Source organism: Cynocephalus volans, chromosome 6 (genome assembly GCF_027409185.1).
Source record: "Cynocephalus volans isolate mCynVol1 chromosome 6, mCynVol1.pri, whole genome shotgun sequence".
Taxonomy (NCBI): Eukaryota; Metazoa; Chordata; class Mammalia; order Dermoptera; family Cynocephalidae; genus Cynocephalus; species Cynocephalus volans.
This window is the reverse complement of record NC_084465.1, coordinates 79,959,760-79,979,855: the sequence shown is the minus strand read 5'-3', so window position 1 is coordinate 79,979,855 and position 20,096 is coordinate 79,959,760. Positions and strand designations below refer to the sequence as shown.

The window sequence follows — 20,096 nt, the reverse complement described above, 5'->3', positions numbered from 1 at the left end:
GCCTCTCTCTTTGTTCTTTCCAAATTGTTGGCACACTTATTTCCTAATTTCTGGCATTTCATCATTATAACTTCATTCACTTGGATTAAGATTTTGTGAGCTAGCTAAAACTAATACTTAAAGGAGAGCATTTTTTATCACATTTGAAGAAATTTACCTCTTTTATAATTAAATTTATTGGGATTTCAATTAAAAACTAATTTTACTGGGGAGAGGGCAAAGGAAAACACGTAAGTGAAAAAGACAGTGGACTTTGACGTAAATATGGAAAACACAATTGGCTGCTGTTTTAATAGTCTTCAAGGTTCTTACTTTAGGGTCGATCTCTGATCTTGGCCAGACTGGACTTAAGAGGTAGAAAATGCAGGACACCAAGAGACAGGGACTGAGTAATGTGCTTTATTCTCCCTTCATTGTTTAATAGTTATAGGGTCAAAATAATACCCACACTTCTTGAGCTCTGTGGGCCTCTAGCTGTCCACAGAGCTCTTGCTGCTGACTCACTCCACAGGAGCAGGTGCAGGATGGGGAGAGGGAGCTGTCAGCAGAAAGGGCAAAGCTGGTGAGGCTAGTTGGCCATTTGACTTACATGGCCTGGAGTATTCGGATCTCTTCTATTTTGAGGGCAGAGATTGTGGGTCCCAAGTAGGTATACACATATGTCTCTGTTTATTTATCACACTTTTGTAGGACACATTTTGTGTGCCAGACACTTTTCCAGGCACTTAAAAAATACTAATGTTAATTAGTATTACATATATTAACTCATTTATGGGAACATCCTCTTTCTTTTAAACTTGGGACACTGAAGGACTAATATTTTCTTAACTTTTATAAAAACATTCATTTTTAAAGCACGCAAACAACTTTTCTAAGCAAAATAAATCTTTCTCACCAAGTTTTTATATTGAAAAATTTCAAACTGAAGAAAAGTTGAAGAAATGGTACAAAGAACACTTTTTAATATATTACTACATCTATACTCATTCTATCTAATTTATATATTTACTGGTTGATTATTTTCTTGGTGAATCATTTGAAAATAAGCTGCAGGCTTATTATTGCCAGCCTCTCACTACTGAATAGTTCAGCATGCTTATCCCCCAACTTAGAACATTACCAATGTAATTCCTAAGAAGATTAGATTTAACTCAATATCATCTAATATGCTGTTCATATTCAAATTTCCCCCACTAACCCTTCATTTCTTTATAGTTTGATTTTTTAAATCCTGAATCCCATCAATATTCATGCATTGTGTTTTCAGTTGATATAACACTTTAGTCTTTATGTGTGTGTGTGTGTTTGTGTATATATATATTTTTATATAAAAAAAAAATATATATATATATATTTTTTTTTTTGCACAGCTGGCAGGTAAGGGAATCTGAACCCTTGACTTTGGTGTTATCAGCACCATGCTCTAACCCAGTGAGTTAACTGGCCAGCCCTAGTCTTTTAAAATTTAGATTAGTCACTCTCCTTTTTTATTCCTTAACATTGATTTTTTGAAGCTAAGATAGTGGTCTAATAGAATGTCCACATTCTTGATTTTTCTGATGGCTTCCTAATGACCGAATTCAAGAAAGATCACTTCTCAGTTATATTGGTAGTAATTACTGCATTGCATCAGGAGGCAAATGATGTCAGTTTGCCCCACTCTTGATGAAGCTAAATTCAGTCATTTGGTTAAGGTGGTATCTGCCAGGTCTCTCCCCTGTAAAAGTACAAATTTTATCATTGAAAAGTAAGATGTGGGGCAAAACTTTGAGACCACATGTGCATCTTGGTCCCAAACAATTATTTACTCAATGGCTTTAACTTCAATCTATAATCCTTACCTTATTCTAAAGATTCGGGATTATAAAATGATGATTTTCCTAATGTTCTCATTCTCTTTATATTTAGCTGGTATTCTTCTGAAAAGAACATCTGCTCCTTCCCTTCTTACTCTCATTCATTCTCTTCCCCACCTTCTCTAGAGTTTTTGCTTAATCTGTTATCACTTTTTTTAAAAAAAAATCTCTAATTATGCCATACAGAACACTTTTTAAGCAGTTTGCTTTTGAGCACTTCCCTGGCACAACAGAGTATCCCAGGCTCCTCCAAAGCAACATTTTTTTTTTTTTTTGTCTTTTTGTGACCGGTAAGGGGATCACAACCCTTGGCTTGGTGTTTTCTGCACCGCGCTCAGCCAGTGAGTGCACTGGCCGTCCCTATATAGGATCCGAACCTGTGGCGGGAGCGCGGCACTCTCCCGAGTGCGCCCCGGGGTCGGCCCCAAAGCAACTTTTAATAGGAAATTTATGTAGCCTATTTCTGAGGAGGAGCACTTCAACCTTGGTGCCTTACTTATTGCTTTGGGCAATGATGATAGTATGTTAACTTCATCTGTTCCCATGGTAATTAATGAAACAATCATTACATGGCAGCATCAGAGGATCACACGCCCCACTTAGAAGATTTCCCATAAAAGTTATATTAATACATTAATACCTAAAGTATTACTTGTGTGAAGTTAGTCATTAATTTTCTTGCAGTAGTAATATGAACGTTGGATTTTCAGTTATTAGATAATGTAATAAAGTGATTCACTTTTTAAGAATACTTTAACTCTTTCATGTTGGAAGGGTTTATTCTGTACATAAACCTGTCCTAAGACAATAACAGCCTGTTACATTTTAAGGTGAGGTTAATCGAAGACAATGCAAAATAATTCTACTACAAATGGTGGTGATGACTCATGCTTATAATAATATGTCACCATCTTGTCACAGTGTATGCTCTCCCTGACTACTCGGAGAAACATAGATAAGGCACTTTCCATTTTCCAGGGGCAACAGATTTAGGCAAATAACCCAGTTTATCCAGTCTATTGGCATCTGGACTGTGAAATATTTTTTGTCACCAGCTGGGTTAAATAGTGACTTGGTTTCCTTAGGATATAAAAGGGGCCCTTCACATGAAAACACCACTAATTACCCACTGTCGGGGGATCGATATCTCTATTTTTTTTTCTAGTGTTTTAAACCTATTCTTATTGTTATCTTCTTACCCTAGTGATCAATAGCATGCAATTGTCAAAATCACAAAAGGCCTAAAGATGCAATCTTCTGACTACATGACATATTTATTGTTATCGTAAAACTAACTGATCTATAGAAAGTCTCAAAGCATGACATTAAGTGCATCAGAATTCTCTACCAGACTTGTCCCATACTATAAAATATATTTTTAAAATTTCAAATTGGTCATCTGTTTATTCCATTAATGCCAAGAGATTCTGGGCCATTACAAAGATAAACATGTTTCTCTGTACTAATAAAAATGTTTATTCATAATAAAGGAAATATTTTTATTAATAAAGGATTCCCTCAATTTGCTAGAAATCAAAGTGATTAAATTCATTGATAAAGTAGGGCATTTTCTTTGCAAATAAGCTGCGTTCCAAAGGTTACATATTACATTAAAATATGTCAAGCCTATTTTAAAATAATACATAGAATTCAGAGGCATTAAAAAAACATGAAGGGGGAGAAAGAAGAGTGGTAATAGGGTGATTGCTGTTAAAATGCAAACAGTGGTTGCACTGGGTGTCACTAATTGGCCAGTGAAAACTGTGGTGTCAGAGTCCAATCCTACCCATAATTTCCTCTTCCTTTCATACCTGAGTTCTACCTCAGGGACTGGGATGCTCTATAGAAAAATCTACTTTGTCATCTACCGCCTTGGAGACATTCAAGTGAAATCAAAGGCGGCTGTTGATATAAAGGCGGGGTTTACCTACATACCAGTTAAATTAGTTTAGGGGTTATGGCATAATAGAGGTTATTGTTATAATATAGGAGTATAAGTCATTACTCCTCATAATATTAATAATATTAACCATACTATTGCTCACCGAGTGCTTACTGTGTACCAGGCATTCCTCTGACTTTTACTAACAGACTTAATCTTCACAACAACCCTGTTGAATAAGGTGGTATCATTTAACAAAGGGACTTGGGGTTGCCAGATGATATACAGGATAGCCAGTTACATTTGAATTTCGGAGAAACAACAAATGTTCCAAATACTGTATGGGACATACTTACTAAATAAATTGTGTTCATTGTTTCTCTGAAATTTAGATTTAGCTGATGTCCTATATTTTTATTTGCTAAGTCTGACAATCCTAACAGAGAGGTTATGTGACATGCCCAAGATGGAAGAGATAGAGCTGGGATTTAAACTCATTCTTGCTCCGTAATCTTTGTTTTTACCCATTTCAATATCTTGCCTCTCCAATACAAACTGTGTACACCAACAATTGGTAAAGTAATTAGAATGTTGTTGCCTACCCAGTCTTTAGGGGGAAGTGGAAAAGAACGTTTGAATGAACATTTGAATCTATGAAATATTATAATATGATACTCTTCCATTTTTTATGTACAGTACACTTACTTTTGAGAAAGGAACAGCTCAAAGACATCAGAATCCCTCTTGTGGCCACATATCTTTAGCTGATCTTCAACTGCCTGATAACATATAATTAATCTGTCAAAACACATTCCAATGAGCAAAAATACTGAGGCATTTGCAGTCAATAACAATAATGTCTACAAGAAGATCAAACGATAGGTGAATATGGAGGCAACCACTCTAAAATGATAAATTCCAACACTACAATTATATGTTGTTTACTCGTTTTTGTGGTTGAATTTTATTATCCCTAATCCTGGGCACAGATGATAATTTTTAATCAGAAAAAATGTGTATGTGTACATATACACTAAAAACAAGTATGAGGTAAGGCACTTTGGTCTTTAAATAATTATTCTTAAATGTTTTTTTGAACACAAGGAATTAGTATTTGATAGGTTTCCCATATTTACAGAAGACACTCAATATCAGGGTTGGAGGTGGAGGGAGTAGGATACAATGTATGTTATTATAGAAGATTCTGTTTTATGCCTACCGCATTATGCTTGGCACCCAGTACATTCTCAACAAATTTCAGAATTAATAAGTGAATAAATGTCATTTTTCTCTGAATAAATGAATACATATATTTTACCTGGCTTGGCAAGCAACAGCATGTTCATTTTTCACGAGTCGTTAACATTCTCCCATTGTGGGAATTTTTGGTGGAGAGAAAACAACTTTTATTCTTATAGGCTTTGTTTTGAAAACAAAAACCCAGCAACAGCTACTTAAGTGCTTTTCTTTTCTTCTGAAGGTCCTTTGCTAAATTACAAAATAACATTTATAGGCCACATGACCCAAAACGATATGGAAAAATTAAAGCCTGTCTATAATTTGCCATGAAAGAGTAAAGCTAACAAGATACAACAAAAGTGAAAAGTATAATTGCTGCAATTCTGGAATTTTGACAAATATTGTAATTATCAGAGTCAAAAGAATCACCAAGTTTCAACTGGGATTTATGAGCTGTGAGCAGTGAAATTGTAATTGGTTTATAAAATTTCGTAAGTGATTTATACAATTTTGACAATGATTTTGTTATTTAGTAGAAGTTAAATTTACTGGGCTGAACAATTATTTAAAGAAGTAAGACAGGTAGATATCCTAGTGATGGAGACAGCTACAAATTATAGTCCCAAACTTCCCTTGATTCCTTATTAAGAAGGCTGAATCTAGGAACTTGGAGGATTCATAGGCTCAGGCTTAGGAATTCCCATCAGTGTATTTGTTACCCTGCTATACAAGATATATCTTAGGCTTGAAAAAAGCCATAGAATCAGGCTTAGGCATTCTCATCTGGTTATTTTAACTTAAACATCTTAACTATCAGCCTCTACTATGTACAGTAAATCACAACTTTGCAAAGTGTTTGTGTTGTTAAAGGCCAGCCGGTTAAAATTTTGCAGCCACCTTATTAAAATTGTAAATGTGCTTTTAACTTGATCCGGCCATTCCACATCCAGCACTCAAAAATACACAGGTGCACACACACAGAAAAATGGGAATACTATTGCTCATCTCAGCATACATTGTCTGTAGTTGTTAAATATTGCCATATTGCCATTAATTGGAATATGGGTTAAATTAAGATGTGGCCTCACAATGGAATTCTGTGCAATAATTTAAAAATATAGAAAGATGTTCTTATGGTTAATTTTATGTTTCAACTTGACTGGGCAAGGGGATGCCCAGATAGCTGGTAAAACATTATTTCTGGGTGTGTTTCTGAAGGTGTTTCTGGAAGAGATTAGCATTTAAATTGATAGATTGAGTAAAGAAGATCACCCTCACCAATGTGGGTGAGCATCATTCAATCCATTGAGGGCCCAAATAGAACAAAAAGGCAGAGGAAGTATTAATTTATTCTCTGTTCTGAAGCTGGGACATCCATCTTCTCCTGCCTTCAGACATTGGCACTTCTGGTTCTCAGGCCTTTGGGCTTGGACTAAACTACATCACCAGCTCGCCTGGGCCCCCACCTTGCAGATAGCAGATTATGAGACTTATCAAATACCATGATCCCATGATCAAGTGAGCCAATTCTTCATAATAAATCTCTTTTTATATATCTATAGATGTCCTATTGGTTCTGTTTCTCTGGAGAACCCCAAACTAAAACAGATGGGTATCTTGACATATAAAGACATCTAAAATATATTTTTAAGTAAAAAAGTAATTGGCAGTATTAACATGTGGAAGTGTAACAATATTTTTGTTAAATATAACATTTATATACATACAAAATGTGCACACTCTAAATTTTTGGCAAAAGTCATCACTTGAGATCATGAGGGACTTTCACTTTCTAGGCAATACATTTTTTAATAATGTTTGAATATTTTATAATAAGCATATATAAATTTGATAATCAGAAAGTAATATACATTTTGAAAAGTTTAGCCATGGAATAAATATGTAAAGACTTAAATCAAATTTAGAAAAATAAGAGATAAAAGAAGAAATTGAAAATATCAGGATAATATGTTAATCACTAGTGTAATTAAGTTTTTATGATGGTATGCTTCCTTCCAATCAATAATTTTGTATGAATCTGGTACAAAGTATTAATATCAAAGTGCCAAGAAACACAAAAACATGCCAAGAAGTTTTGTATTTCGGTGGAACAGTTCCAGTTCCCAATCAACACACAGCTTCACTAGTAGCATATCCCTTTGTCTCAAGAAGCACAACAAGCATCTTTTCCCTAAAATTTTTTTTTCATATTGTGGTAAAATATACATACCATGGAATTTAACCACTGTTAAGTTTACAGGTCTGTAGCATTAAGTATAACATTCATATGAGGAACATTCACATTGCTGTGCAACTGTCACCACCACCTATTTCCAGAACTTTTTCTTCTTCTGCAACCGAAACTCTGTACCCATTCAGCACTGACTCCCCGTTTGTCTTCCCCCCAATCTGTGGCAACCATCATTTTATTTTCTGTTTCTATGAGTCTGACTACTTTAGGTACCTCCTATAAGTGGAATCCTGTAGTATTTTGTCCTTTTGCGACTTGCTTATTTCACTTAGCATAATGTCTTCAAGACTGATTTATGTAGTAGCATGTGTCAGAACTTCCTTTATTTTTAAGGCTGAATAATATTCTATTGTATCTATCACCACATTTTCTTTGTCAATAGGCACTTGGGTTGCTTCCAGCTATTGTGAGCAATGCTGTTATGAACATGGGTGTACAAATATTATCTGTTTGAGAGTCCCCCCTTTTCACTTCATTTGGGTATATGTCCAGAAGTGGAACTGCTGAATCTTATCATAATTCTACATCTAAGTTTTTAAGGAATCGCCCTATCATTTTCCACAACGGCTGTATACAACAAGCACTCTTTAAAATGAACATTTTTCAAGTGGTAGGCCCAAACAGATTAATTCAGCAACGTATTGAACCATAAACTACCAAATGCTTAGTTCAGTCTGGCCTAGTTTAGTCTGTGCCTACTTTAGCCTTTGCCTAGTCGTGAATGGAGCAATGAATTGGGTGAGATGTGTGCTCTCTGTGAGCAAACCTTTTAGCAGAAGAAGCAGGAGACATATAATGCTGTAGAAGAGGCTTGCAAATGTTAGGGCTACAGGAAAAGGGAAACATGCTCTGGCAAATTCAGAGGAAGAAGAAATTACTGTTAGCTTAAGCGTTTGAGAAGATTTTGGGGCATGACTGACAGTCAGGATAGGCCCCAAAGTGTAAGGCGTGTGGAGCTGTACAGCCATTTGCTGCAGGGAAAGGCAGGTGGAAGGCAATTGTGAGAAATAAAAGAAAGATGGATTGGGGTCATATTATATGTGCTAACTTTGAAATTTAAGTTTGGAGGCATGCACTTAATCATTGCCCAAATAAAACTTACACAGGCCTTGAGAACTCTAACTTAAAATCACATATTTTATGTAATTTACGATTTAAAATTAATTTAATTTAATTTTTTTTTTTTTTTTTGTCGTTTTTTTTGTGACCGGCACTCAGCCAGTGAGTGTACCGGTCAGTCCTATATAGGATCCGAACCCGCGGCGGGAGCGTCGCCGCGCTGCCAGCGCAGCACTCTACCAAGTGCGCCACGGGCTCGGCCCAAATTTTATATGATATATATACATATGTATGAGTATATGCACATACATATGAAATATACTAATGAACTATATGGTAAAATCCACGTAAGAAAGTCCACAAAGTTCTGATTTTTCCCATGACAAATACATCAATGCTTTTAAACAATATCCAATATCAAGCTATTTTATAAACATTTTTCCTCCTCTTCTGGTGCCCTTGCTTTGTTGGTACCCTTAAAGTGTAGGCTTAATTAACTATTGAGTAATTCAGAATTAGACTTAATTCTGGGGAATTAGGGGAATAGGGAGCCGTCACAGGATTTTTGAACTAGAGAAAAGATGTGATAAAGCTAGGCTTCAGGAAGATGAGTTTAGCAGCAATGTGTATGATGGTCTGGGGTGCAGAGAGAACCACGTCTGGAGAAATCGAGGTGAGAGCTAATGAGCCTGCCCCAGGGGGGTGGCAAGTGGGAATGAGTAGTGAACAGATATGACATGGTGTCTGTTTAAAGAGAATTGATGGGAACTGGCAAGTCACTGGAGGCAGAGAATAAGGGTGAGTGAAGTCACAGGTGATGGTGATGGCGATGTGATGATCTGATGATGAGAAAGGTGACTGGGAGAGAAGATGGATGCAGCTGAGATCGAGGTACAGGTGGAACATACAGGTCAAAGCATTCACCAGAAAGCTCCAAGTGTGAATGTGGCTGTCATCAGAGACATTAGGTTAAACACGCAGATGTGGTGAGTCACGTAGTCAACCCAGAGGAGAGAGTGGACCCAACATCATTGTGAAGTAAGTACATGTAGAGAGAGGGGTAGGGAAACAAGCGGGGTAAGGAGACAGAGGAGTGATGGTTATGAAGTTGGGGGAGAATTGAAAGGACAGTGGGAACCAGAGAGAATTTCGAGAAAGTAGAATTTAAATCTGCAGCATTGCATGGTAGTAGAGGAAATTACTAAGAAAAGGTATTGAATTTGGAGGGCAATTTCAGTAGTCTGATGAGGAGGAAAAAGCCAGATTTCAAACTGACCAGTTAACACAAGAAAATAAAAACAACCCAACAGAACTGGGATGTGGACAGTTCAAGCACCCAGAGAAGTGCAGCAGCTTCCTCACTGCCCAATGCCTTAGGATCTAGACACCACAGAAAAAGTGTTTAAACTGCGTGGGATTATTAAATCCTAGAAGAATAAAGTCTGTATTAAAATCTATAGAAGAAAATACTCTCTCCGATGATAAATTCCTATACCCACGTGCAATGCCGCACACCACAAGTTAGGACTCAGTGTGAGGAGCTTTCAATTCATTACAGGGCTCGGCCTTGTTTAATCATACTAGCCCCGAGCCTTCCCAGACACAGAGAACTCTAGAAAAACTTGCTAGCCCCTATAGCTCAATTCTGAGATTGTTTTTCACTCAAATATTCTTTTAGCCATTATCTTAACTGCTCTCAATTCTGCTTATATTGTTCATCAAAGAACATTTCCTCTTCAGTGTGTCAATTTGCACTTTATGGGAACAACATATCGTGTGTGTGTGTGTGTGTGTGTGTGTGTGTGTATGTGTATGTATATGTATATATATGTGTGTGTGTATATATGTGTATATATGTGTATATGTATATATATGTGTGTGTGTATATGTATATATATATGTGTGTGTGTATATATATGTATATATGTGTATATGTATATATATGTGTGTGTGTGTGTGTATATATATATTCTGTGAGAGATTCAGGACTCCAAAATTTATGACCTTCTTTCTTAATGTCTAAACCTCCATGCAGGTGTTGAGTGGGAAAAGATCGATATAAATCAGTGTGGATCAGGAGCAGCCCCCAAACCCTACCCAGGTGGTTGTGGCGCGCTAGCCCAGAAGAGGGTTTGGGTGGGGTCGGCCATCGCTCATCCCCCTGGCGCCCGCACATCGGGGGCAGCAGCCTCGGGCGGGACAGGTGCCGAGGGGCTGGTGGCCTGGGAAAGGAGGCACCGCTTACCCTGCGACTTCCCTGTAGGGCAGATTCGGGTGCCCTTGGTATGCTCGAGTTTCGTAAGATGCGGGGCAGGGGGGCCATCAGGACACGGGGGCGGCCGGCGGCACCGATGACAAATGCAGCTGGCCCGCCAGTGGCACAGGTGGTCCACGTGGCTTGGCCCGCCGCTCATTGTTCTGTTACCAACAGTTACCGCATTCCCGCCGACTAAACGCCAGTCCACACCGGGGTAGATTTGAAGGCAAACCCTGACTTCTGTGACGTTTGCGCGAGGGGCCCTGCCGCGCCCACCGCATCGCGCCTGGGAGCCAGCGGTGTGTCCCCCGCGTGGGGCGCTGCGTGCGGTGCGCGCGGAGACAGGTGGTCAGCTCTGCAGAGACCCGGGTGCGATCGAGCGCCCCGACGCCAGCCACCAGCAATCAGCTCACCGACTTGAGATCTGCTGATCAGAAAATGGAGGTCTCTGAAAACCAGAGGTGTCTGGAGACCCCTGGCCACATGTAGTGGGTGGAGGTGAAGCAGTGATGTGCGGTGTTACAGTGTAGCTTTTGGAGAAAGGAAAAAAAAATATTTAAAATTGTGACATTTTGTTCAATAGGGATGTTATTTGAATACATCCTGATTTTGTAAAAACGTATTGCATTCAGATACTCATTTTGAATGCTGAGTTTCTGTGCACCCTTACATATTGTACCAAGGCCAGTGCCTCACCTCATCATAGACCCAGACCTGGGAGGCAGACTGGCAGTGCTGTGTTAAGGCTCCCAGAGGTTCCAGGTTCACAAAAATGGAACTCTCTCTGCTGGCTTTACTGACCAAAAACAGGTGCCTATTGGTTCGGTAGCTGAGACATCCTTCCTCTGGCAGAAAATAGATAAATTGAGCCATTATTTGGTCAGTGTCTTTCAATGCTGAATTTCTTTTTTGAAATTGATTAAGGGTAACTGTATTGGAACCTCTAGCATAGATTATTTTACAATCTTATTTATATGTGTCTCGTTCCCCTCTAGCCTGTGTAATTTTGGAGGCAGAATCCTGACTGTGACATCTCTATCTTCTGCCAGGACCAAATGCACTGCACTTGATAAATGCTGGTTGATTTGAATGAACTGGTTTCTTGGCTCCAAATCTGAACTTGAAATCTAGGAAGCAAATGTAGCTTTTTCAAATGGATCAAACTACTTGCATTTAAAAAATGCTGGTGTTAGAATAGAGTATTAAAAAATGTCTCAGTGGGAAAATCAAGTACACACGATTTCAGTACTTCTAAAAAGTATTCGGAGCTGGGTTGGGGGGGTAAAAGTCCTCTAATTGTGGAGGTAGTAATCATCTGAGAATTATTGTTTAAATGATTTTTATCCCAGAAATGAAAATCTGATGAGAGGAATGGTTTGCTGAGAAATTATATAAAATAATTTATTGACCTCTTGTCTCCCATTTTTGCTGTTAATATGTGTTGTAGCATTTCAGGTGTTATTCCTGAATATGCTACATGGAAAAATGGAAATGCATATTACTTGTTCAATTTTTACATTATACAAATGTGATTTCTAGAACCATATGTAAAATAATTTTAGAGAGCATCTTACAGAAGGAAACTATTCACCAGTTAAAATTACATTTAAAGCTTTTGTTTTTTATTTTTTAAGCCTTTTCACCTTACGCTGATTAAAAAGAAAAGAATAATTTTAAAAAACAACAATAAAAAAAACTGTTCTTAGGAGAGGATCTCAGAAACTCATTTATTATAACGTCTTAATGTGTTCTGTATTCAAGAAAAATTTGCAATTTAACTGATCAGGAATGCTAAAATAATGCAAATTTATTTGAATGTCAAAGAGGGAGGTTAATGAAGGCGCTTTTAAATAAAAGCTCCTTCCCAGACATTCTCACATTGGTGATATAAAATTTTTACAAAGAAAGTCCCTCCAGCAGAGTGAGCAGAGAGCACTTTTACCTCCATGGGGTGGTATTATAGCCTGAGGGATCCAGCCTGAAATTTAAAAAATTTGTGTAAAATGTGCATTCTCCTTTACAATCAATCTTGTCTTAATATAAAAATAAACTGGTTCCCCTAACTCTCCTCCAATCTCTGAGTAATATTTACACTGAAGCAAGACAGGCTGTGTTGATCCTGTGGCTTTACCTCCCTGGCATGCTGCCATTGCCTGCAGGGGTACGCATACCCCAGTTTGAAAGCTCTATCGTATCATGTATGTGGGTTTGGATGAGAAGAAAGTGCCTTGTGCTCCAAGTTGGGGCATGTGGGGTTTAGTCTCAGCTCTAGCATTAACTAGCTGTTGACCACCTTTAAGTCACTTAATGTCTCTGGGCCTCAGTTTCTTCAACAGAGAAATGAAGAAGTTGAAAGTTTAGCTCAAAAAATTGATTGTTTTACTACACTCTCTTAGATAGGTAGGATATATAATTTACAGAGTAAAAGCCTCTTGTTGAAATGTTGACATATTGTAGTTTTTTGAGAACAATTTTCCAGTGAAAAATGTATGAGGAAAAAAGTATGCATGTGATGGTTAACATTATAGCTACATAATTTAAAAAAATTCTCTCCCTGATTTTGTCTTGAATAATTTCAATGTTCTGTCCAGATGTTATTTTTCTAAGTGAAAAAATATTTATTAGATAAAAAGGTTATTATCACCAATTTTCTACTGTGTAGAATGAGCATATAATGAACAATGCATCAACAATTAATAGATATAGTTATATCATATGTATAAAAAGATATATCCTTTTATGATGTTTGATGGCCAGGGTATCAATACTTTGATTGTTATAAGTTTAGGTAAAATAACGTCCCAAAAAGAGATTTGGGGTTCTGGTCAAGATGGCAGAATAGACAGTCTGCGGGGTCACTCTCTCCCACAAATCAACCAATTTACAACTGTTAAAAAGCAATGACAGCCAAGCTGGGGCTGCTGGAGTTCAGGGGAAGAGAAAAAGAGAATTATGGAGTTCATGAAAGCCGGAGAAGCAATAATAAGAGAAAGAAAGGATTGCTCCCACCATTTCAAGCCCCGGCTGCTTCCAGGCTGGAGCTGCTAAGAGCACAGAGCAGGAGCTGGCAAAAGCTGCAGCTGTGCCCTTTGGATAAAGTTGCTTGAAGGCGGCAGGGGAGAGGAGGGCTTTGGTGGCTCTCAGGCCAGCAGGACCACTGACAGGGTTCCTGTGGACCCACATAGGAGTGAGGAACCACAACAACTGAAAAAGGAGCCACTTAGGCTGGTGAGTCATCACAAGGGACCAGTGCACAGCCTGTCCCATGGGAAGTGTTTGGAGTGTGGGCGGTGGGGGAGATGGGCCACCAGGGGAACATTAGGGTGCAGCATGGACAGCTAATCTGCTCCCCAGTTGGTGTGGGATCACTTAGTGGATACTGGTTGGGAAGGCAGATCTGCAGGGGGTGCAGTTTGCTGAAAAGACTCAGGCCCAGACCAGAGTTTCTACACAACCCAGGTGTACTGTACCTCATGAGACCTGGAAGTACCTACAAGGTCAGCCATTAAAACCTGAGCTGCAAGAAAAAGCCTTCCCCAGGGAATCAGCAGCAAAGCAGCAATTTAGCTCAACTACAGGGCTCAAGTGCTAGTCCCCACAGGAAGTTCCCCCATTTTAGAAGTAACCAAAGGACAACAAATTAGTTCCAGTGCAGGATTTAAGTGGTGGAAACAGTGAACAATCCAACACTGAACTGAAAAAAAACCCCAAAATACCCACAGACCAGAGACAAAGTTTGATATTAACCAGTAAAGGTCTCACATCACCAAAGAACACGTATAAAGCCTAGTGGGACCAGAAACCCCCTGGGCTCCCAAGCCAGGGAGGCAGTAGGGCCAGGGCCCTGAGCCATGCCTCCTGACACCAGCAACCAGCCCAGCAATAACCACCAAACTGCTGCAGGATGCACCCAAGGTTTCCTAGCCAGGGAGGTCGGGGCTGAAGGCTTCAGCCACACCCCTGGACACCCACAAGCAGCCTAGTAACAACCACTGAGCTGCCACTGAAAGCCCCCTGGTCTTCTGAGCTGGGGAGATGGGGGGCTGAGGGCTTCAGCCACACCCCTCTGGCATCTGCATCCAGCCCAGCAACAACCAAGCCACTGCTGGAAGCCCCCTGGTCTCCCCTGCAGGAATGAGGGGGGTGCCACATGCCTCAACCGCTCCCCCCTCCTTCCTCTTTCCCCCACTCTATTTCCTTTCCTCTTTCCCTCTGTCCCTCCCCTCTAACTGCTCTGCAACATCTTAGAATGTAAAAAAAAAGAGGAAACTTAAAAAAAATCCCACTTTAATTAATATCTACAATTTTTTTTTGTTTATGCAAAATGTAAATGACAATGGAGTGCTGAGGGATAGTTCTCCATAAGACTCTCCTGTTACTGCATGTAGGCAAAGGCACTGATTGCTATAGGCTATATTGTTAAGGGCTATATTTTCAAGGATTTTATATAGTAAACAGCCTTAGAAGATATAGTGTCTACCTTCAAAGCATGAAGCAAGTATTTCATTTTGTTTTTGTTTTTTATTGGACAAGGTAATAAAGGTAATGTTTCCCTTCTTTATAATAAAGATAAGTTCAGGCAGGCTTACTGCCCAGTATAAAAGATGTGGGTTTCCTAAGCTCAGGGTTTCTCTTCTGTACCATAACCCATCATTGTATATGTCCACATCACCTAGCCCATGTCACATCACCCTCTGGGAATTGTGCTTAGGGAAATTGGTTCAAATACTTGTATTCTGGCTATGCTATTCCTGTGAGTAATAAACTGTCCTTTCTCTCTGACTCAGAAATCTAATCTTCTGCCAGCATCTATAAAACTGTGGAAGGCTAACTTTTGCTTTTGTGTGTATAGGTAATTTTTTAATTTTAATTTTAATTTTATTTATTTGTTTTATTGAAACAAGGTTGATTATACATATTTATTTGCGTGGTACAGAGTTGAATATTGATACCTGTACAATGTGTGATGATCAAATCAAGATAATTAGTATATTCATCATTAAAAAGCATAATCATTCTTTGTGACCTTTTTGAATTATACAATTTGTTCATCAGCCTTCACCTTTCACTTTAAAAGAGAAACCGCTAATAAACCTCCATCTTTTCAAGTTAGTTTCCACAGAGCTGCTGAACTGAATTGTTGCATTATGTTCCATTGTGTCTTATGGTAATTTACTCATTACTCTATTGATGAACATTTAAGTTGTCCAGTTTTTTGCTATGATAAACAATGTTGTAATGAATGTCTTTTTTTGCAATAGCTGAAATTCTTTGATGGGATTATTGGACCATATATGACAGTACCCTCTTCTTTATAGGATGATATAAATCTTATTGAACTTTACCAGTTTAATTGGAGAACATTTTTATCTCAATGTTTTAGTTCATATGTATTTAGTGACGTTGAGCATTTTTTCAAAAACTTACTTGGCATTTGTATTTTTTTCTGTGAATTGTCTTTTCATATTCATTCCTTAACTTGTAATATCCAAATGCCAAGGACTAAGTTTTTTGTTGTTAAATGGAGAGGGAAGAACTATGGTTACTCGAAGCAGGAGGGGAGAGTGGGAAGGCGGATGCCGAGAGGCTGGTTAATAGACACAAAATTACAGCCAGATCGGAAAAACAAGTCCTATTGGTATACAGTGGACTCAGGAATCTATAACAATGATTTATTGAATTCAATATCAATACCTATGTACAATATGTGATGATCAAATCAGGATAATTAGTATATTCATTATTACAAAACAATCATTCTTTGTGATGTTTTCAAACTATATAGTTTGTTCATCAGCCAGACTAGAAAAGATGAGCTCAAATGTGCACATCACAAAGATATGACTAGGTTTTGTAAGGATGAATATGCTGATTGCCCTGAATGGATCATCACACGATGTATACACGTATTGAGATATAACTTTGTACCCCATAAATATGTACAGTTGATATGTTTCAATAAAAATTAAAAAATAGAAATAACAAGGATTCAAATAATAATAATAATAATAATAATAATAATAATAATAATAATAATAATAATAAAATGCCAAGGACTGAAGTGAAGTCCTTCACAAACTACATCTATAAAGGTGTTCTCAGTTATTTCTTGAAGTCACCAATGGGTTGCCTCAAGTCATTCTGCAGCATCCTGCAAAACTGCCTGCCTTTGCCCTCCTCTTCCTGGGTAATGCCTGCTGCCCTTCATGCTGTTCAAACTTTATCTCTTAATCTCCCAAGTGCCCTTTGCTGATTGCCAGGGCCCATGGCCAGGATGCTATCAGCTGATGTTCTAAGTTTTGACATTTCTTGTTATCAGTGCTGGTGAGAGCTGAGCTGATGGGGGAAGCATCATTCTCATCCCCAGCCCCATGGCACACTTTGCCATCAGGGTTCTGAATTAACGCTGCCCGCATGTAATTTTTCTTAAGCTCTCTCAGGAAAGCAGCATTTCCACTTCTTTCTTACACACCTCTTTCTGCCTCAAAATTCACACACGATCCCCAGATACCTACCTACCTGTATGGGAACAGGAAGTGGTTCAGGTTCGAAAACATTCCTATCACATCTAGAGAATCTAGAAGCTCTAGACAGAACCCCAGCTTAACCAAATAAAATAAATTTCAATTCCAAACCTGTGCTGGCTTCAGTGTGATTTCACATTTTCTCTCAAGAACAATGCCCCCCCCCATATAAACTTTGTCAATCCCTATTGCCTATTGCCTGGCTCTAGGGCAGCACATGCCCATCATTTCAGCATCCCAGGTAAAAAGTGTAAGAGGATGAGGAGACAAGAATTCCAGGTGGGCACATCCACCATCCCATGGGGGTGGAGATGCCATGAGGAGGACCAGAGCCAAGAACAGAAGGCCCCTTGCCTGAAATTAGAGATGGCACAGGGTAAAGAAAACAATTTATAAGAATTAACTTCCATTATAGGATTTCAATACATGAAGTCATTGAAATTACTAACCCTTTCCTTACTTTGCTCATTTTAGATTTGGTGAGAATTACTGACAGAGAATTTATTCTAAACTGGCAGAGAAGTCTTGTTAATGCCAGCAGCAATGCTGCAGCTTATCACATATATGATTCAACAACAGGCACTGAAGCATAAATACTCTCCCTCTCTAAATATGTATGCACACGCATAAATATGCATGTGCATGTGTGTATTTATATGTGTGTTCATTCATGTATGTGTGTGCATACATATACACGTTCTCACACACACAGAGCAATCTCGACAATGCCCCCTGTGATCCCTGCCTGCTGTTTTTCACAACTTTGTGTAAACCCCTCTGCTTACATGTGGGCTGGATTTATGGTCTCACTTGTAATGAATAGAACAGGAAGGATGAGGTATCACTTCTGAAATTAGATTACAAAAAGACTGTGGTTTCTGTCTTCAGCCTACTTTCTGTTGCTCTCCAGACCATTCTGAGGAAAACAGCTGCCTTGCTGTGAGCTGACCTATAGGGCAGCTCACATGGCAAGGTATCGATGACTCTGACCAATATCCAGAGAAGGAGGCCTGCCAGGAGCCATGTGCGGCAGCATGGAAGCAGATCCCCTCAGTGGTGCCTTGAGATAACCACAGCCCTGGCCTTGATGACAGCGTTGGGGGGAGACTCTGACCACAGCCACCCAGCTGAGCAACACCCAGATTCCTGACACTCAGAAATGAAGATGATAAATGTTTGTTGTTTCAAGCCACTAAGTTTTCAGGTAATTTGCTATGCAACAATATGTAACTATATATACATGTGTATATGTATATTATTATGTATTATATGTATATTATATATGAGCAGTATTCGAAATATTCATGAAGAAATTTGTATTCTTTGAACTCCATTTTTCCACAAACTTTTTGAAGCACCCTCATATAAATGTACATTATAAATACACATAAGACCAAAAAAGGACATTTCTTTGGCCAAATTTAGTCCTTCTCAAAAGAATCCATGTCCTTGTCTCTACATATATGTAGCAAAACTTTGACAAAATTTCTCATCTTGACAATCTCCAGATTAATATTTAAATCTAGAAAGAAGATTTAATCTTGGAATATCTACATGCAGTTGCAAGTTTAAAAGTAAAAATAAATTCAACTCTTTTGCCATAAGAGACAGTAATTTAATTTGAGGACAATTTAAAAAGGATTCTTGTTAAACGACTTAATCTAAATTGAGTATGGATTTTGCCAGAATGTGTACTATTATCAGGTCAATGAATATTTTCTCACCATAGTTTTTCAAATGTGCTATATATTTTAAAAACGAAAAGTCAAGGGATAGTGTAAAACACAATCGCTATGTCAAAGTTGGGACATATCTATCAACGTTATCTGACAACATGTGGGTTTCTCTGAGATTCTAGCTCAAGCATTTGAGGATACTGGGGTTTTCTTTTCCATACTCTCTTCATTTTTTAGATAAATTGCAAAAAGAAGACTCAGCCCAGAAATCACTTTCCTTATAGGCCTGGAAGAGTCTTGCAGATGATCTCTGTTAGCAGTGGCATTCAGGATTCTTGGTGACAGATTCTTTGTTGCTCTCATCTACATACTACAGTGGCAGGAGGAAACTCCCAAACCAGCTCCAGGAAGCGTGGGTCACCGTGTGTGGCCACACATGGGCCATCAAGCTACTAAAATGCTCTTCTCACTGGGGAAATGACTATAGATAATCTGACACCCTTTGGTTTATTCGTTCACTCAGTCAGGCAGGCAGTGAATGGACTGAGTCACTACAATAAACCACACACTCTGCCAGGGACTTGGGGATATGAACAAGGCACTCTCCAAGGAATGGGAGTTAGGAAGCAAAAAGGCTGAGTACCCTCAGCCTTAAACATATTTTAACTGTATTTGGTTTGCTTGATGTTGATTGACATCAAATGGATCATTTAAAATGTTGCTATTATTTGCTTAGAGTCTGAAGTGTTTTAATTGCCTTCATACATAATTCCAAACTGTCTTATTGACCGCATAAACTGTGTGCACTTTGGAGCCTTTATTCTGCTTCCAGGTTCTTGTTAATGCTGTTTTCATTACCACCTTTTCACACAAAGCACATAGCAAAGGTCAATAATCATTTTAATTTGAGGCAATACATTGGAAAGTAGTTCAAAAGAAAGCTTTTTCATGGAAAGTGCAAAGACATTGAGGGCTTTTTGCGTTGCAAGTTTAAGTCTAGGCTTCTAAAGTTTAGAAAATAATTTGTGTTTCATGAATTTATTTGTGGAATAACAAAGAAAGAAAATCTGTTTTCACAATTAGGGGAGAGTTGCCAAGAAGTTTAGCAATTTTCCATGAATTTGGGTGGGAAGTGTAGACTAACAGCTAATGTAGGCTCTGCCCCAGTTCTTTACCCACTACCTAGTGATCTGGATAATTCAGTAAGAAGCAGAATCAAGCTGAACCACCAGTTGCTACCCCCTGTGTAGGTGATTGCCATGAGGGGCTGTTGCAGGCCACTAGTAAAAGCGGGTAGGAGAAAAAGGAAGGAGTGAGAGACAGAATAGACCAAAAAGGAAGAAAAGGAGGAG

The 20,096-nt window shown here is 38.6% G+C and overlaps 1 protein-coding gene across 1 annotated transcript in view; it reads right to left on the bottom strand.

Moving 5' to 3' along the window:
- Nucleotides 1–10,610, bottom strand: part of LRRC72 (leucine rich repeat containing 72) — a 45,572-nt gene extending 34,962 nt beyond the window's left edge. Inside the window, exons 1-2 of the mRNA XM_063101056.1 lie at nucleotides 10,533–10,610; nucleotides 4,444–4,517 (exon numbers count right to left, since the gene is read on the bottom strand). Of these exons, the coding sequence (XP_062957126.1) occupies nucleotides 4,444–4,517; nucleotides 10,533–10,610 (152 nt within the window). The remainder of the gene's footprint in view (nucleotides 1–4,443; nucleotides 4,518–10,532) is intronic.
- Between the last annotated feature and the right edge of the window lie 9,486 nt (nucleotides 10,611–20,096).